This window comes from Mercurialis annua, linkage group LG7 (genome assembly GCF_937616625.2).
Source record: "Mercurialis annua linkage group LG7, ddMerAnnu1.2, whole genome shotgun sequence".
In the NCBI taxonomy this organism is placed as follows: Eukaryota; Viridiplantae; Streptophyta; class Magnoliopsida; order Malpighiales; family Euphorbiaceae; genus Mercurialis; species Mercurialis annua.
In genome coordinates, this window is record NC_065576.1 from 36,933,129 (window position 1) to 36,951,156 (window position 18,028).

At 32.4% G+C, this 18,028-nt stretch overlaps 1 protein-coding gene and 1 long non-coding RNA gene across 2 annotated transcripts; both read left to right on the forward strand.

Moving 5' to 3' along the window:
- The first annotated feature begins 5,679 nt into the window (after nucleotides 1-5,679).
- On the forward strand, nucleotides 5,680-7,273 carry LOC126657121 (uncharacterized). The gene is made up of 2 exons (XR_008789487.1): nucleotides 5,680-6,168; nucleotides 6,901-7,273. It is a non-coding gene; the product is annotated as an uncharacterized LOC126657121 (long non-coding RNA).
- A 2,146-nt stretch (nucleotides 7,274-9,419) lies between these two features.
- Nucleotides 9,420-14,104, forward strand: LOC126657122 (uncharacterized). Its single transcript, XM_050351757.1, has 5 exons — nucleotides 9,420-9,552; nucleotides 9,595-9,692; nucleotides 9,819-12,833; nucleotides 12,901-13,335; nucleotides 13,424-14,104. Exons 1-5 carry the CDS (start codon nucleotides 9,420-9,422, stop codon nucleotides 14,102-14,104), a joined length of 4,362 nt encoding a protein of 1,453 aa, XP_050207714.1.
- The last annotated feature ends 3,924 nt before the right edge of the window (nucleotides 14,105-18,028 follow it).

Below are 18,028 nucleotides of genomic sequence, written 5' to 3' on the forward strand. Positions count from 1 at the left end.
ATGATTCACCATTATTCAAAAATATAAATTCATGATAATATATTGTTGATAGTAAAAAATAGGAATATTGGCAAAACAAATCCCAACATTTTATTTTTTAGCGAGATAAGTCTAATGTTTAAAATATTACGAAACAAATCATAATCTTTTTAATTTTTGTATTTTGTAGCCTCATCAAGAATTTCGTCCATTTTGTCAACTTTTTTTAGGTTGCATACTTCAAAAATGTGAAAAGGCTGGCATTTTATTTGCAAAATTTTAAAACGTTGGAATTTAATATGCCAATAATATAGCTGCCACGTATGCAAATAGTGGCCGAAAAATTGTTGGAGCTACAAAATGAAAGAACTAAAAAGGTTGAGATTTGTTTCGTAACGTTTTAAATGTTAGGTTTAAATCGTTAAAAAGGTGAAACGTTAGGATTTATTTGCTAATCCCCCTAAAAAATACTACACATACTAACTTCAAAAGTAAAAACATTATGATGAAAGTAATTTTAAAAATTTTAATTAAAAAAATTAAAATTAAAATAACTAGTGTATAAATATAAAAGATAAGTGTCTAAATTAAAAAAAAATCAAAAGAAAAAAGATAATAAAATTTAACTACAAAGGACAAGTGTCTAAATTAAAAAAAATTGCTCATTAAATACAAATATCTAAAATTAGATAAGAAATGTCCAAGTGAAAAGGAAATTAAATAAAAACATATCAAGTGTTTAGTTGAGAAAAACATGTGTATATGATAAAATCTAATTATTAACATGAATCATATAACATTTACGAATATATATTAATTTTTATATTTATCATGCTAATAAACAATAGATAAATTGAATTATAAAAATTGGAATATAAAATAAGATAAAATCAAATAAATAAGATCAAATAATAGAATTGAGCAATTATAAAAATAAAAAGATTAGTATAAAAAAATAGTGTGATAATATTAAAACAAATAAAAAAAACATATATAATGATAAACTTAATATAATAAAAGATATTGTATGTAATATCATTACAAATAAAAACATACATGTATGGATACACCTGTGGAAACAAGCACGTGGAAGGCCACAAAACAAAAAATGAGTAAATTTGAAAATGAAATGTTAAAAAGGAACACGTTTGATATTGTTTCTTTTGATCAGGTACATATGCAAAGATAATAGTTTTAAGGATATAGGGTGTGATTTTCTCATTGCGGAAAATATGATAGTTGGGCCATTTGGCCCAATTTTGTTTATCTTTTTATTTTGGGCTTTGTACATAAATGCTTGATTTGGGCTTGTTCTTTTCAAAAACACTCTCCTATTAAAAAGTTAGCACATTTACTCCTTTTTTAATTGAAAGATAGCAAATGTACCTTCTATCTAATAACAAAATCACAGATGCACGAAAAATTCTCTTCCACATATTAGGCTGACTGGCTACAGCTAGTGGATCTTAATTTATTAGATTTGATATTACTTATTCTCTAATTCTAACAAAATATTATTATTATAATAATCTCCCTTTTTATCTCGTTTTTTTTAATCAATTACTATTATAGTTTACTCTATGAAGTATATAGCCACAATCCTATTCTTCATGTTCTTCTCATTAACGCCAGTTATTAAGTTGAATTTTGTTTATAGATAATAATTTTCTATAGCAGTGGCTCTAATTGTTTTATCTATTTTTGTTGCTAAATAATTTGAAAACTTGACAGCTACCCTTGTATATAGTGCTCCATCATTTAATTGTTTAATAAGTTATGTTGGCTCAGTTGTTTTTTTATCAATAAATAAGTTATAAAATGAAAAATAATAATTAAACATTTAATATTGAAATGATTTTTATCTAATTTAATTATAATATTATATTTTATCTTTAATTTTTTTTGTAATTCAAATATAAAAAATATAATAGTATGTGTAAACTATAATAATTTCAGTGAGTGACATCATGAGATAGAATATATTACTCCCTCCGTCCCAATAGAGTTGTCCACTTTGCCTTTATCACACAGTTTAAGAAAAGCAATTATTGTTTGTGGATTTTATGAATTTTCACTTACTTTTCTTGTCATACCCCTATTTAATATAGGGTCCACTTGCAATTTACTTTTAATTTACTCATTAGTGGATTTTAAATAAGGGTAATATAGAAAAATTAAGTGTAAAAGTTAGTTACTTTTTGAAAGTGGACAAGTATTTTGGGACAAATTTTTTTTTCAAAGTGGACAACTCTATTGGGACGGAGGGAGTAGTTTTTAATGTACGCCCTCCGTTCTTTTTTAGTTGTCCATTTAGCAAAATATATTTATCTTTAATTAGTTGTCTATTTAGAATTTCGATGTAATTTTAGCTATTATCTTAAAAATTTATCCATCCCTAATAAATGACTCCATGTTTTCATTTAAAAAATATTTATTAACTAATAGGCCTATATCAGTATTTCTCTTTATAAATTAAGATAAAAGAGCACTATATTGGTATGTGCAATATTGGATAAATGGACAGTTAAAAAAGAACGGAGGGAGTAATGAGCAATTAATGAACAACCGACGAACAACTAAAAAATAACCGACAAGCAACCAAGAAGCAATTAAAAAGCAATATGAATTATTATTTTAGTAATATATTATATATTTTTCCTTTAGTTTGCTTAAAAAGTTATTAAATAGAAATTAATTATGCACTTTTTAATACTAAATAAATATAACTTCATTATCTATGGAAAACTAGAAAATATATCCAAAATGCACAAAATACTTTTTATATATAACATACACTAAATTTTAAATTGTTTAGTAAAATATTATGTGAGCAATTTAAAAATAATCAAAGATCAACTGAAAAGTCACCAAAATGCAACTAAAGAGCAACTCAAGTGTCATTGAAAAAATTATCAAACACAACAACTTAAAACTAAAAATAATCAAAGAGTATGAAAATTAAACATTAAATGAGAAATAAATATATGTTTTTAAAAAATAAAGATAATGCAATGTTATTATCCATATATAACCAAAAATAATATCCAAATTACATAAAATATTCTACATTTTAAATAGTAACCAAAAATAAATATAAAGTATGAGTAATTGAAAAGCTAGTAAAGAGCAAATGAAAAATAACCAAAAAAATACTAAAAGTGTTAAAACTTCAAGTGATGAAATAATTGTGTGAATAAAATGTCAAAACATTAACAATAATTTTTTTTAATTTATTAATATTGATCATTTAACAAATTAGTTAATTTGACCTTATCAAGAGTGATTTTTTTATATAATTATCATGTTAATAAAATAATAATAAAAAAATAACTTTATAAAATAAAAATAAGAAATAGAGATCAAAATAAAAAAGATTAAAAATAATTATTAACAAATAAAAATACATATAGAACACAAGTGTCTAACTTTAGATGTCGCTTGTTTATATATTAAAGATAAATAATAAAATATGGAGATTTTTATAAATAAAATAATAATAAAAGATAAAATAAAAAAAATATTTACAAAAAAAGAGCATTAAAGAAAAAATATTCATTATAAAAGATAAGTGTTTAAAGGCAAATAACAAATTCAATAGTATTAGAAAAGTGTTTAAAATAAATGACAGATGTCTATATATTTTTAAAAAATAGATTAATATAAAAAAATAAATTAAAATGATAACATTTTTCATTAGAGATAAATATATAGCGATAAATAGTAAATATTTTAATATAAATAAATTTGCATTCAAATTTAAAAAAATTAATCAAATTTTTAATAATTTAAATTTATAAACATTAACATGTATTATCAAAAACTAATATGATATGATAATAATGACAATTACTTGTGAAATGAGTATTATGTTAGTGTTGTCATGAAAATGGCGTATTTGTGCAAATTGAACATTAAAAAGGCGCACGCTTGCCAATGTTAAACATAAGGGAGTACTTTTACAAAGATATGAAAAAGCTATGTGTAGGGCGTCAATTCCTCTTTTATTTTGTTTTCTTATTTTTACATTTATAAGGCTTTATTGAAAATTATAACTTTTGACACCCGTGATATAGTAAACATCTGACGCATGATCACAATTTTAATTAACCAACTAATTTAGGGCTAGTGTTTAGATTAGACAATTTAATATTTAATTAAAATTAATTCATTTAAAAATATTTAGGATTTAATTCTCATAATTAGTAGCGTTGTCTCATGTTTTGATTAACAATTGCATGGTCGCTAAAATATTGAATGTTTGCCTCACTCGGCCGCTCATAGTAAAAATAAAATGGGACAGAAAAAGTAAATATAAAAATTAATATAATCATATATGTTAAACTCTTAGGGGGTGTTTGATAACCCAATTTATTACTTAAATTAATAAATTAAGCACTCAATTATTTTAAGTTGGTTTGATATTTCAAAAAAGTTCAACTTAACTTACTCAGTTAAGTCAAAAACCACTTAAAATAATAAATCCAAAAATTTGACTTATTTTTTTTTACTGAAAATATTAAATTATTAAATATTAGTTTTATTATTGAATAAACTTTATATTTTTATTATTTTTGATAATTACTCACAAATACAAATATTTTATCTCACATTTCTTTAATATCACAATGAGTATATTATATTTTGGTACTATATTTTTCATTAGAAATATTTTGTTTTCTATCTTTTTTTTTATAATCTATATATCATTTATTTAATATTTTCATCTTTTAATATTATTTGAATTTCTGCTTGTAATTGATGGAAACCGAACTCCAACATAACTATAATGAAATCAAGTCGTATAAGATCTACTCTTATGAGAGAATCCTAGCACTCGCCTAAAAGGCGAAAGCCTGATGGTATCGACATCCGATTCAAACTTGAAGATTAATAGATTTAAACGATTTTTCAGAATTACAAAAATTAGTATTTTATTTTAAGGGCTAATTTTTTAGTTAAAGGGGAGCACTGTTATAATCTTTAAGGACTAGTTATCAACATATGCAACTAAAATTTAATATTTTTATTTATGATATATGTATTATTCATAATATTTTTTATATATTATTTGTTTATATTATAAAACATTTAAATAATAAATAATATAAAATTTATATTTAATAATTTACTTTTAAAATAATTAATCTTTAAAGGTGTAAATATGTAAATATAATAATTTTAATAATATTCAACAATTGTAGACTTGAGTTATTAAACAGACTTATTTAATTCAGCATTTAAAAAATTCAGCAATTATTATTTTCAGCACTTAAAATTCAGCACTTAATTTTCAGTTTTATCAAACGTCACCTTAGTTAGTGTTTTGATTCATTACATGAAGTACATAGTTCTAAAAGCACATAATTTATTTTATAAAATGAACCACAAATTTAAAGTGATTTAAAAAATTAAATGAAAAACATATACGTATTAAAATCATCTAAGTTTTTTAATATACATATTTATTTAAATGGACAATTAAAAAATAGGGAATGTATAATCTTTTAGTGTTGTATTTCATGTAATATTTGTTGTTTGAAATTTTTTGATTAAAAAATTCTTGAAGAGATAATGATAATATATAAAATAATTTTTAATTATAATAAATTTTTAAAAATTATTTATTATTAAAATCGGAAGTGTTCCCTTTAAAAAAAAATAAAAAAAAATAGAAAGTATTATTGGAGAGTAGTGGGAGAATCTATGCGGCTTCTCGAGTCTTCTATAGATCCACAGCTTGTCTTAGCTTTCTTTCTTTTATTTATCATACTCTCTCCTTTTGTCAACCAATATATTTCATTCATTTCCTTCATTAAAAAGAAAGAATTCAATTTGATCATAATTTTCTTGATTTCTTGAACTGCAGGAATTATCTGCTTCATAGTAGTTAATCAGATCAACAAGAATGACTCATATCCTTTGCTGATCAGTTTTGTTATTATCTTCACATCAACTTTTTCATTTTTTTACAAATCCCGTTGTTTAATCCAAAGCAACTAAACAGATTAATGGGGAATTTGATGTTATAAAATGTTAGTTTTTTGGTTTATGATTCTGTTTTATCTTTAACTGAAGCGAAAGCGGAAACCAGAGAGAGCGAGACCGTGAAAGAGCTCAAGCTAGGGCCGGCAATACCAAATCCAAGAACTCCAATCACGACGGTTTGACCCCTGAACAACGCCGTGAAAGGTTTCGCTTTTTCTTTTGAGTATTTATTCTATACGACTGTTGTGCCATGTCATTTTTATAACATTCTAATAGAGAATTTTTTAGTAATTTTTTTATTATTCAATTTTGGCCTAATGTCTTAAAAAACCCTAACCTTTTAGCCCTTTTTCAATCATACCCTGACGTTGAAAATTTGTCAATTTTACCCTATTTTGCATTTTTGTGTTTCAATTGTACCCTGAAAAATTAAATTAACGTCTTTTGCGTTTGAAAATTTGTTTAAAACATTCTACATGTCTCGCATATATTAATTGTATATTTTTAAAATTTATTTAAATTTAATTAAATTAATTAAAAATTTAAATTAGTGTTAATTTGATTATGGTTTTTAGTTAGTGTTTAAGAATAAAGGACTTATTTGTACTTTTTTGAATAAAAAAGAATTTAATTTCATGTTTAGACTTAATTAATTGAATGATTTCATCATTTAAGTAAAAAAATTAACAAAAATTAAAATATTGGGGTACAATTGAAAACGGAAAATTCAAAAGTGGGTAAAATTGACAAATTTTCAACGTCGGAGTGGAATTGAAAAAAAGTTTAAAGGTGAAGGATTTTTGAGTGATTAGGCCTTCAATTTTTCACAAATAATGCACGAATGACGTAACGCAACAGTTATGTTATATAATTTTTTTTTTTGACTTTTTTTTTTCATTTGAACTGTTTTTGAATTTTAATTTTCTGTTTGTGCAGAGACGCAAAGGCTTTACAGGAGAAATTAGGGAAAAAAGCTGCTCAGGCCGCTGCTGGCGGAAATAATGCTGGTGGTGGTGGTGGAGGTAAAAGCAAATAATGGAGTGTTTGCTCATTGATATTGACTTCTGAACACTGGATATTCATATCTGATTTAAATGGGAACCTTGTGTAGCATAGTATTGTGATGTCTTTGAACTCTAAAGTATGTCTAGTTTAACTCAATTATTCTTATTGAACTTTCATTTATTTTGTTGCTTATTTTTTATTTAATAAAATCATCCTAATGTATAAATGGTGATTTTATGAACATTAGAATAAGATATTGAATGAATGTTGATTAAGATATTGAATGCTTTTCGGATTTCTATCACATTGGAGAAGGGGAATTTCAATACGAGACTTTCAATTCTGAATTAATGTCCTACAACCAAGTGGGATAAATAAATGAATAGATTTAAGATACTTCTAGTTGATGTTCATCTATACCTTAAGTGGATACTGAACCGGTAGTACTTGTAGACTTGTAGTTAGTATCATTGATTTAAAAATACGAGCGGACCGGTCGATTCAATTCACTAGCTGTCCAATTTTGATTGACCATAAAAACTAAAAATTGGATTGAATTGGGTTTATCGTATTGAACCTGGATTGAACCAGCGTTGAACATCCGATAACCAGCTAGACTTTAATCCATGTCTAAAATTTATTTTTTAAATTCAGTTTATTTAATTGGTTAAATTAATGTATCGGTTGAATTGGAATCATTTTAATTTTTATGTACTTTTAGTATCATAATTTACTTGTTTGAAACTTTGTTAGTGTTATAGACAGGATAACTAAATCAAAATCTTACTAACAAATAGTACGGTTTGGATTTTTTGATTAGTGATTATTTGACATAATATTAGAGCTTTAAACATTGAAAGATCTAGAATTTTATTTTTGAAAATCTCATAACTAGATGTCATGTATTGATTCACATTATCTGCCCAATGAAAGAGATTATCGACTACATTTAGCACCTTAATCAATCTCTCCCGTTTTCGTGGAGTTCTCTCTCTCTCCTCTAGGTTTTCTAGGGTTAGGGTTCCTCTTCCACGTGAAGATTTTTTATCGTTTCTTTTGATTTTTCTACGCCGTTCGACGTGCGGTATCCTTGCCTCCTTTCTGAGGTGGGTTATTCGTATTTTTGTTTCTGATGGAGGAAGGGCTGGTAGCAGCTTGTTCACAGCTGCGTCTGACAGAGGATGAGTTAACTACCATTACTTTGGAAGATGTGGTTGATGAGAATGCAGAACAGAAGGCTGAACTGAGTCTTGTAGGTCGGGTTTTGACGCAAAAACCTTACAATATTACCCATATGAAGAATGCTTTGACGAACGCTTGGAGACTTGCTAAAGGTTGTTCAGTTAGGGATATTGGAGAGAGGACCTATTTGTTTGTGAGTTTGCGACTAAGATTGACAAAAACAGAATATTGAACGAGGGGCCGTGGAATTTTGACAAACAGCTCATTATCCTTGAACCTATGTCAGGAAACATGCAACCCAACAATATGATCTTAAAATTCTGCCCAGTTTGGGTTAGAATCTATAATCTCCCTATGAACTGTAGGGGTAGGGCTGCAATAAGCAAGATTGGGGGAAAGCTGGGTCGTATCATGGAGGTGGATGGTGACAATGGCGAGTGTAACCGGTATGGTAGAGCTAGGGTTAATTTGGATACCTCTAAACCCATTATTAGAGGTACCAAAGTCATAAATCCCCTTGGAGAACAGTGTTGGATACCCTTCAAGTATGAGCGAATTCAGAATTTTTGCTATTGGTGTGGTATGTTGAACCATCTGGTGGCTGAATGTGAGGATAAGCCAGAAGAGACAGACGTGACTGACTGGCCGTATGGACCAGGCCTACGGGCTACCCCACGCAAACGGAGTATGATGGCTCCTAGATCAAACCCTACAGTTAGAGTCACTAGGGTCGAGGAACCAGCTGTTGACGTTTCTCAGAATTGCGGTGGGGTTAACTTTAGAGAGGTGAGGAGAGAACTGAACCTTAATCCGGGTATACTTGACGCAGATGTTGGAGGTAGTCAAAACCCGTCTCTCCCTAGCAGGACGGGGCCTGAACGTGGAATGGTTAACGGTGAGAATGCAGCAGTCCAGGGAGAGCAGCAGGCTGTAAGAGTAAATGAGTTAGTTGACGTGAACATTCAACAAGCTCAGTTCGTGGATACGGCACAATCTGTTAGTTTTCAAGGGGGTACCTCTAATCAGCTTAAAGTTGGCAGGAAATCAAGTCTTGAGGGGTCCTGTTCTCGAAGTAGAGCTGGAAGAAAGAAAAGTATGGTGGAGGTTGGGGAGGGCAGTAAGAAGAATGCCATGAAGAGAGCTCGCAGTGATTTGACAGGAGAGGATTCTGATGACCTTTTCTCTAAAAAAGTAAGAGATGGGTTGATGAATAGGTTCGAAAATATTGAGATATCGGCGGAGACTGTTGACCAGTCTCGCCGGATGCAATGAAAATCTTCAGTTGGAACCTCCAGGGATTGGGGAATTCTTGGACGGTTCGGGCTCTTAAATTATTCATTAAGAATAATTCCCCAGACATTTTCTTTTTGATTGAAACAAAGTTAGTTCGCAGTGAATTTGGTAATTTACTTAGTTTTTTTAACTCCTTTAATTCCTTTATAGTTGATTCTGATGGTAGGAAGGGTGGATTGGCTCTTTTCTGGAGGAAAACTATTGATGTTAACATTGTTACTTCATCGCATAATCATGTGGCTTTTATGGTAACAGAGGCTTCAATAGATAATTCTTGGATGGGCATCGGGATGTACGGTTGGTCTGAATCTCAATATAAGTCTCGGACCTGTGAGCTTATTAAGGATTCGCGGTGTGTTGCTACATAACCGCAGGTTATATTTGGTGACTTTAATCTTCATTTATTTCATGGCGAGAAGTATGGGGGGAGAGATAGTGACCAACGGGAGATGGATATGTTTCGAGAGGCTCTTGATAGTTGTGGTGTAGCTGATTTGGGGCACAAAGGTGGTATCTACACCTGGTCCAACAGACGACGGGATGACAATCTCATACAAATTCGTCTTGACAGATTTGTGGCCAATATGAAATGGCAGGAATCCCACCCGGGTTGGCTTGTATCTCATCTTTCAAGGTATAAGTCAGACCATTGCCCCATTCTCCTTGACTCTACGGGTTTAGATCGGTCGAGTGAATTTGGTAATTTACTTAGTTTTTTTAACTCTTTTAATTCCTTTATAGTTGATTCTGATGGTAGGAAGGGTGGATTGGCTCTTTTCTGGAGGAAAACTATTGATGTTAACATTGTTACTTCATCGCATAATCATGTGGCTTTTATGGTAACGGAGGCTTCAATAGATAATTCTTGGATGGGCATCGGGATGTACGGTTGGTCTGAATCTCAATATAAGTCTCGGACCTGTGAGCTTATTAAGGATTTGCGGTGTGTTGCTACACAACCGCAGGTTATATTTGGTGACTTTAATCTTCATTTATTTCATGGCGAGAAGTATGGGGGGAGAGATAGTGACCAACGGGAGATGGATATGTTTCGAGAGGCTCTTGATAGTTGTGGTGTAGCTGATTTGGGGCACAAAGGTGGTATCTACACCTGGTCCAACAGACGACGGGATGACAATCTCATACAAATTCGTCTTGACAGATTTGTGGCCAATATGAAATGGCAGGAATCCCACCCGGGTTGGCTTGTATCTCATATTTCAAGGTATAAGTCAGACCATTGCCCCATTCTCCTTGACTCTACGGGTTTAGATCGGTCGAGTGGTGGGGTTCCTAGATCTAGACCGTTCCGCTTCGAACAGATGTGGATGACGAATGATAATTTTGATGGGGTGGTCTCGGAAGCTTGGAGGGAGTCGGGAATGGGTAGCATGGATTTTATGACCAAGATTGAAGCTTGTGGGGCGAATCTCAAGAGTTGGGCTCTCTCAAACTTTGGAGCTGTTAACAAAAGCAAAAAACAAAAGCTTGAGGAGCTGTTACAGCTTCAAAATCATACCGACCCAGACAGGGTCTATGAGCGGTGTCAGCAGGTCTCGGCTGAGCTGGATGATATCCTTACGACAGAAGAAATAATGTGGAAGCAGAGGTCGAGGGCAGATTGGTTGCGGGAGGGAGATCGCAATACAAAGTTCTTCCATAATAAAGCATCAAATAGGAAAAAGAACAATTTTATCCATCGTATCCAAGATGGAAGTGGGACGTGGAAGCAAGGAAAGGAGGTTTTTACCGTGGTTGAGGAGTATTATCGGCAGTTGTTCACTACCTCCTACCCTACGAACCAAGACAGAGTGTTGGCATGCATTGATTCGGCTCTCACAGCTGAACAATTCTCAGATCTGCAACGTCCGTTCAGCGAAGAGGAAGTTATTGCGGCTCTCAAACAAATGGGATCGCTAAAGGCTCCAGGACCTGATGGTATGCCTGTCCTGTTTTATAATTCCTATTGGCATGTGGTGGGGAAAGACGTTATCGCCTGTATTTTGGATTTCCTCTCTACTGGAACTATGCCCAGCCGTGCTAATCACACTTTTCTCACTCTCATTCCGAAGATTGCTACCCCTGAGACTATGAAAGATCTTCGACCTATAAGTCTTTGCAACGTAATCTATAAGTTAATAGCTAAAGTAATTGCTAATAGACTTAAAGGTGTGCTATCTGGGTTGATTGATGAAGCTCAGAGTGCTTTTGTTCCGGGAAGAATGATCACGGATAATGCTATGATTGCCTTTGAGGTTTTTCATTCTATGGCAAAGCGGTCGCAAGGGAAGCAAGGAGCGGTCGCTCTGAAACTTGACATGAGTAAGGCTTACGACAGGGTGGAGTGGAGCTTTATTGAGAGAGTATTGGAGAAAATGGGATTTCCACATCATTTTATTCGGCTGATTATGGTTTGTATCTCGTCAGTCTCCTTTTCGTTCCTCATTAATGGGACTCCTTTTGGTCTGCTTTACCCAGAGCGGGGCTTGCGTCAAGGTGACCCCTTGTCGCCATATTTGTTCCTGATTTGTTCGGAGGGATTTTCTGCTCTTATAAGGAAAGGTATCCGAGATAGAGTGATATCGGGTGGTAGGGTCTGCAGGGGTGGTCCTCGGATTAGTCACTTGTTGTTTGCTGATGACAGTGTCCTTTTCATTAAGGCTTCATCTCGGGAGGGGAGGGCTCTGAAGGAAATAATCACGTCGTATGAAGAAGCTTCGGGCCAGGTCGTTAATATTGATAAATCAGAAATGTTTTTTAGCACAGGTGTTGCTCAAAATCATAGAACTGAATTGGCTGAGATGTTGGGGTTCAGGGTAGTCGACTACTTCAAAAAGTACCTGGGTATGCCCACGCTAGTCGGACGGTCTAAGAAACCCATCTTTGCGTTCCTTAAAGAACGGCTTCATAAGAGAGTTCTCGGGTGGAAAGAGAAGTTTCTTTCGAAAGCAGGTCGCGAGGTGCTTATCAAGTCAATAGCCCAATCAATTCCCACGTATGTTATGAGTTGTTTTGCACTCCCAGTTACTTTTTGTAATGAGATGAGGAGCATTATCTCGAAATTTTGGTGGAGCGGTACTGATGACAAAAACAAGATTTCATGGGTGAGTTGGCAGTCTATTTGCAAACCAAAGAGCGAGGGTGGTCTAGGCTTTCGGAATCTCCATGCTTTTAATTTAGCTATGTTAGCTAAACAGGCGTGGAAGCTAGCGCAGGACCCTCATTCCTTATGTGCCAGAGTTTTAAAAGCGAAATATTTTCAGCACACTGACTTCTTGCAGGCAGGAGCTCGGAGGGGGTCGAGTTTTCTTTGGCAAAGCATCATGGAAGGAAAACGAGTCCTTGACACAGGAGTTGCGTGGAGAATAGGTAACGGGGAGAAAGTGGATGTTATCCGTGATAACTGGATCACGCAAAGTTCCATTATGCGGCCAATGGGTTTTTTCAAATGTTCAGGTGGGGTGTAAGGTGAAATACTTCTTAACTGCTGATGGCCGATGGGATGTTGAGAAGCTCCAGAATTGTTTTTCATCAGATGACGTATCCAACGTTCTCAAAATCCCACTTAGCAGGAATCTTCCGCCAGACAAGCTTTTTTGGACGTTCAATAGGAACGGTTTTTATACGGTGAAATCGGGATACTATCAGGCTTGCAAGGTTCTTCACAGGGACGTAGCATCATCGTCTTCCTCACATAATAACGATGGTCTATGGAAGAGAATTTGGCGGCTCTCAGTGCAACCTAAGGTTCGTCATTTCATTTGGCGTATTTTGCACGAATCTCTTCCATGCAACGCAAAGTTGGCTCGTCGGATTCCTGCGTCATCAGAGTTATGCCCTAGGTGTGGTGTTGTAGAGGAGTCTCAGTTACATGCTCTAAAGGATTGTGAGGTTGTTCGTGGCCTATGGCTGATCTCCCCCTCTAAATCTTCGTACGGATAGCTTCAATAGCTTGTGTATGAAGGATTGGATCTTGCAGATGTTCAACCGGCTTAAGAAAGATGAAGTTCATATTTTCGTCATGAGTTTGTGGGTTATCTGGCTGGATCGTAATAATATTGTCTTTGACAATAATCGCCACCCTCCTGATTTGCTTTTCCGGTCTGTCTACCCCAGGTCTGACCAACGATCAGCTTCTGACCGTCGGTCTAATGCTCTGCGACCTCCTGTTCTTGTAGAATGGGAACCTCCAGCCACGGGGACGGTGAAGATTAACACTGACGCTGCGATATCAGCTGCTAAGAACCGCTCTGTCTCCAGTGCTATTTGCAGGGATGAGAATGGAAGGGTGTTAAGGTGGGGAGTTAAACTGATGCAAGGTGTTGTGGATGCTGAGCTTGCCGAAGCCCACGCTGTACTTTTCGGAATTCAGCTAGCTTCAACGTTTTTGGGTACTCAGTTGGTATTTGAATCCTATGCCTCAAATGTTATCAGCAGACTGTTGAACCCGTCAAGTGCGATTGATCCTATTCAGTTGGTGATTGAGGATTGTCTGGATTTGGTGAAGGGTAGCAACGTTGTCTTCAAGTTTGCTCGTCGTCAATGCAACCATGTTGCCCATGCTTTGGCAAAATGGGGAGTATTTTATGATAAAGATTATATTTGTAACGGGAGCGTTCCTTTCCCGGTGAATGAACTTATTAATGTCTCTTGTGATTGATTAATAAAACTCATCTTTTCTCTCAAAAAAAAAAGAGACTATCAACTAGTCTTAAATAAATGGGCGATACTATTAGGATAAAATCTATTCAGATAGAAAGATTTTTTATTTTTATTTAATTATTTAACTAAAAGATAATCACTATTCTAACTTTTTGTAATTTTTTTCACCATCTTAATTTTAAAATATTTCACTTTACTTTCTATTTTTAGTAATTAATATTTTCTACACTTTTATCTTTTTCTAACCAAAGTTTATCATTTGTATAACTACTTTTTTTTAGAATGAGGTAGGATTTTATTACAGAAAAATATCAGTCATTACAATGTTTTTCTATTCGTTTGTAACAAAACTATGATTCTATTCTAAAACCTCATTTAGCTAAAGAATGTGCCAAGCGATTTCCATCTTTTCGTACGTGCGAGAACATGATATGTTCTGTACTGTTTCCCATATCAACTGACGATGATCCATTGCACCATTGCACTATCAGTATTTTGAACGCGATGTGTAACTTAAATGTGTAACTTCTTAAAACCTGCAACTATTGTCATCTCTACTCTGAATCTAATAGCCATAAGTTCTGCCACCTCCACATTCGTAATTCATGTGAACTAGTGGTGTGCATCGGTCGGTTCAGTTTATAATTTGTCAAAACCGAAATAACCGAAGTTTAAACTATGGTTGAACTGAATTGTATTTTTTATTGAAAACCGAAATTTATTTTAACCGAATATTAGTCGGTTCGGTTCGGTTTGGGTTTTTAACTTCGGTTTGTAACCTCTTAATTAGACCCTGAAACATTTTAATTGAACTTCACATATTAAAAGTCCAAAAATCTATTTAAGTAAGCATACACCAACAAATGAGAACTTTAATACATATTTCCCTAAGTATACATCGTAATAATAGATGTTGAAAACCTGTTTAACTAAAATCCATACATGCTGTAAATAATTCATCTTAATCTATCAAATAATGATAAAGTATGAAACATATATAGAGAGGTGGATGCATATGCATCAAAAAAATGCTCCAAGCACAAGGAATGACCACTTTTCAAAATCGCAGGCAACTCAAAATCAGGTGAACCACAAGAGTAACTGAAGACATCAATGCTGTGGATGGAATCTGAAGCTGGGACATTCAACAAATTATGTAATGAGACCAGAATTTTGAATCTGCAATATACAAGAATGCATAAAAATTAGACATTAATAAAATAAACATGTTCATGCCAATGTTAATGCCATATAGAAAGATGATAAAAGAAAAACCCAAACAATAAGCTAAATCAGAAATAAAGATAAAACATAAATTATCACCTCCATTCATTAGATTAATACATAGATCCATATGCACCAGAAACAGAATTAATGATCAAGATAGAAGCCTGACAAGAGGAGATAATTCAGTTAAAAAATGAATCATTTTTATAGTTGAACACAATTATTAAAACATAAATTTTTAAAAAATTATTATCTACCTCAATTATATTCATCATATAGGTTTTCATATGAGTGGTTGAGCTATTACCTGATAACAATATTTCCATGCCTAGAGGTGAGTAGATGCGCCAACTCAAGATGAATTCAAACCATCAAATCTTTGAACAAAGGGTCAACGCGCCCCCTAAACTTGTGACACGGGATCATCTAACCCAATTTATATTTTTTTGAGCAACTAACCCCAAAAGTCTTCATTTTTGGGTCAAATAACCCATAATTATATTTTTAAAACGCATAAAATACAAATCGAAGGTGAGGGATGCAAAAAAATAATTACATACTTCTCTAATTGTTGCGATATAATTATCCTAAATTTATTTTTTGAAATAAAAAATATAAATTATGGGTTATTTGACCTAAAAATGAAGAGTTTTGGGGTTAGTTGCTCAAAAAAGTATAAATTGGGCTATATGACCCCGCATCACAAGTTTAGGGGGCGCGTTGACCCTTTGTTCTCAAATCTTTTGAATTCAGGCCATCAAAACCAAAAATGTATCACACTTGCTACCTGAACTTGAAAAAATGGACCAGATCACAATTTTTGAAACATAGATAGTTCACAAAATTATAATCTACTTCAAGCATATTATTATTAATATCACATACCTTGTCCATATGAGTAGTTGAGTTATCAGCGATAAACATTGTTTTGACGTTAATAGATGCACTTCATTAAAAGCTGAATTAAGACTATCAAAGTCTCTTGAATTCAGACCATCAAAACCAAAAAATTATCATGCTTGTTGCCATTGACGGAGACAAGGTAGGGCCAGGCAGTGCCTGGGCCCTACCTCAAAAAAAAATTCACTTTTAAAAAAATTAAAAAAATAATTAGTTACATAAAATATATAAAATATTTAGGTAATTTAGTTAGTCAAAAATTCACAAATCTTAACCATAACATTTTATGGACCGAACCAAATAAATTATCAAAGCCTTTAGTCAAATTTAATCCATATAATTTAATTTAAATGTACGTTTGCTTAGCCATAGGAGCAATTTATAATAAGTTTTTTTTTTATAATTAGGAAGGAGAGAGTGAGACTCGAACACGATTATTATTGTGCTACAAGAGCACTCGTTATCTATAATAAGTTAGTTAATGAATTTATTTATTGTCTAGGTAACATGTACATTTTATTTATTTAATGTGTCTCGTTCTAAGAACTTTTCGAAAATGTGACATTTCAAACACGAAACTTCACTTTTTACATAGAAAACTTTAAAATAACATTATTTATCCGTATCTGAGTGTCCCATTTCCCAATATTCGTTTTTGTGTTACCTAATTCATTGTTTATGGTTATGAAATGATCATTGGACAAATATAAGAACCGTTAGATTAAATAAAATCAAATCAACCTGAATTATAATATCTCTTGAACCAATCAAATTATTAATTTTAACTAAAAACTGATTTAATTGAATTAATTAAAATATTGAAAATAGAAAACTAAACTAGCCGAATTAGTCGGTTAATTTGGCTAAACCAATAAAAATATAAAATAAAATAATTAAAACAAAAATATATATAGTATTTGATCAATTTTTTAATAATTATTTTTTAATATATATTTTTTATGATATTATATTTATACTTTTTATAATTAAATTGTGCACTACTTGAAATCGTGGTCTGGCTTCGTCACTGCTTGTTGCCTAAACTTGGAAAATTTGACCATTTTACAATTTCTCCCAAAAAAAAACACCATCTCTTTGCCCAAAAAACAAAATACAGCATCAAAAGATGCTGTCCAGGCTGCATTTTCAGCCAGCAAGAGGCCCATGATTCGGCAACTCTGAAAAAAAAAACATATTATAATCAAGAAGCAAAAGAAAACCAATAATAATAAAGAAATAAAAAGTAGGACAAAAACAAATATACAACCTTGCTCAAACAACTCAAGCTCATCAATTGATTCCTCAACTATCAAAGGAAGGTTCGATGCTCTAAGCCAATCTTGCGCACATATTAATGCTTCTGCCAATCTAGGAGTTAAGGAACTTCTAAAACAGTCCAGTACCCTACCACCGGTAATAAAAGCTGATTCGGAAGCGACGGTAGATATGGGAATAGCAAGAGTATCACGAGCCATTTTGGATAGGATCGGAAAACGCTATGAGTTGAGCTTCCACCACTTCAATACATCAAAATTATCATCATCCTCAATGAGGGACTCACTAAGATAAATTTCCAGCTCACTCTTCTTGTTAGCTAGGCTGCCTTTTTCCTTTCTATGCTTTTTAAATCTAGCTTTCGTAAGTGATTCAAGCTTTTTAACACCACAAACTCGAGCTGATATTGTAGAATGGACTCCCTCGCGTAGGTTCAAATTCGATTGAGAACACACATTGCTTTCATCAACAACAATTTCATACATAGACTTTTACTCATCAAATAAAAGAGCAAGCTCAC

Excerpts from the sequence above, each read along its gene's own strand:
- LOC126657122 (XM_050351757.1), top strand. The coding sequence starts at position 9,420 with ATGAAAATCTTCAGTTGGAACCTCCAGGGATTGGGGAATTCTTGGACG. Across the intron at positions 9,553-9,594 it reads GTTAGTTCGCAGTGAATTTG|TTGATTCTGATGGTAGGAAG; the intron begins GTAATTTACTTA and ends ATTCCTTTATAG. Across the intron at positions 13,336-13,423 it reads ATGCTCTAAAGGATTGTGAG|ATGTTCAACCGGCTTAAGAA; the intron begins GTTGTTCGTGGC and ends TGGATCTTGCAG.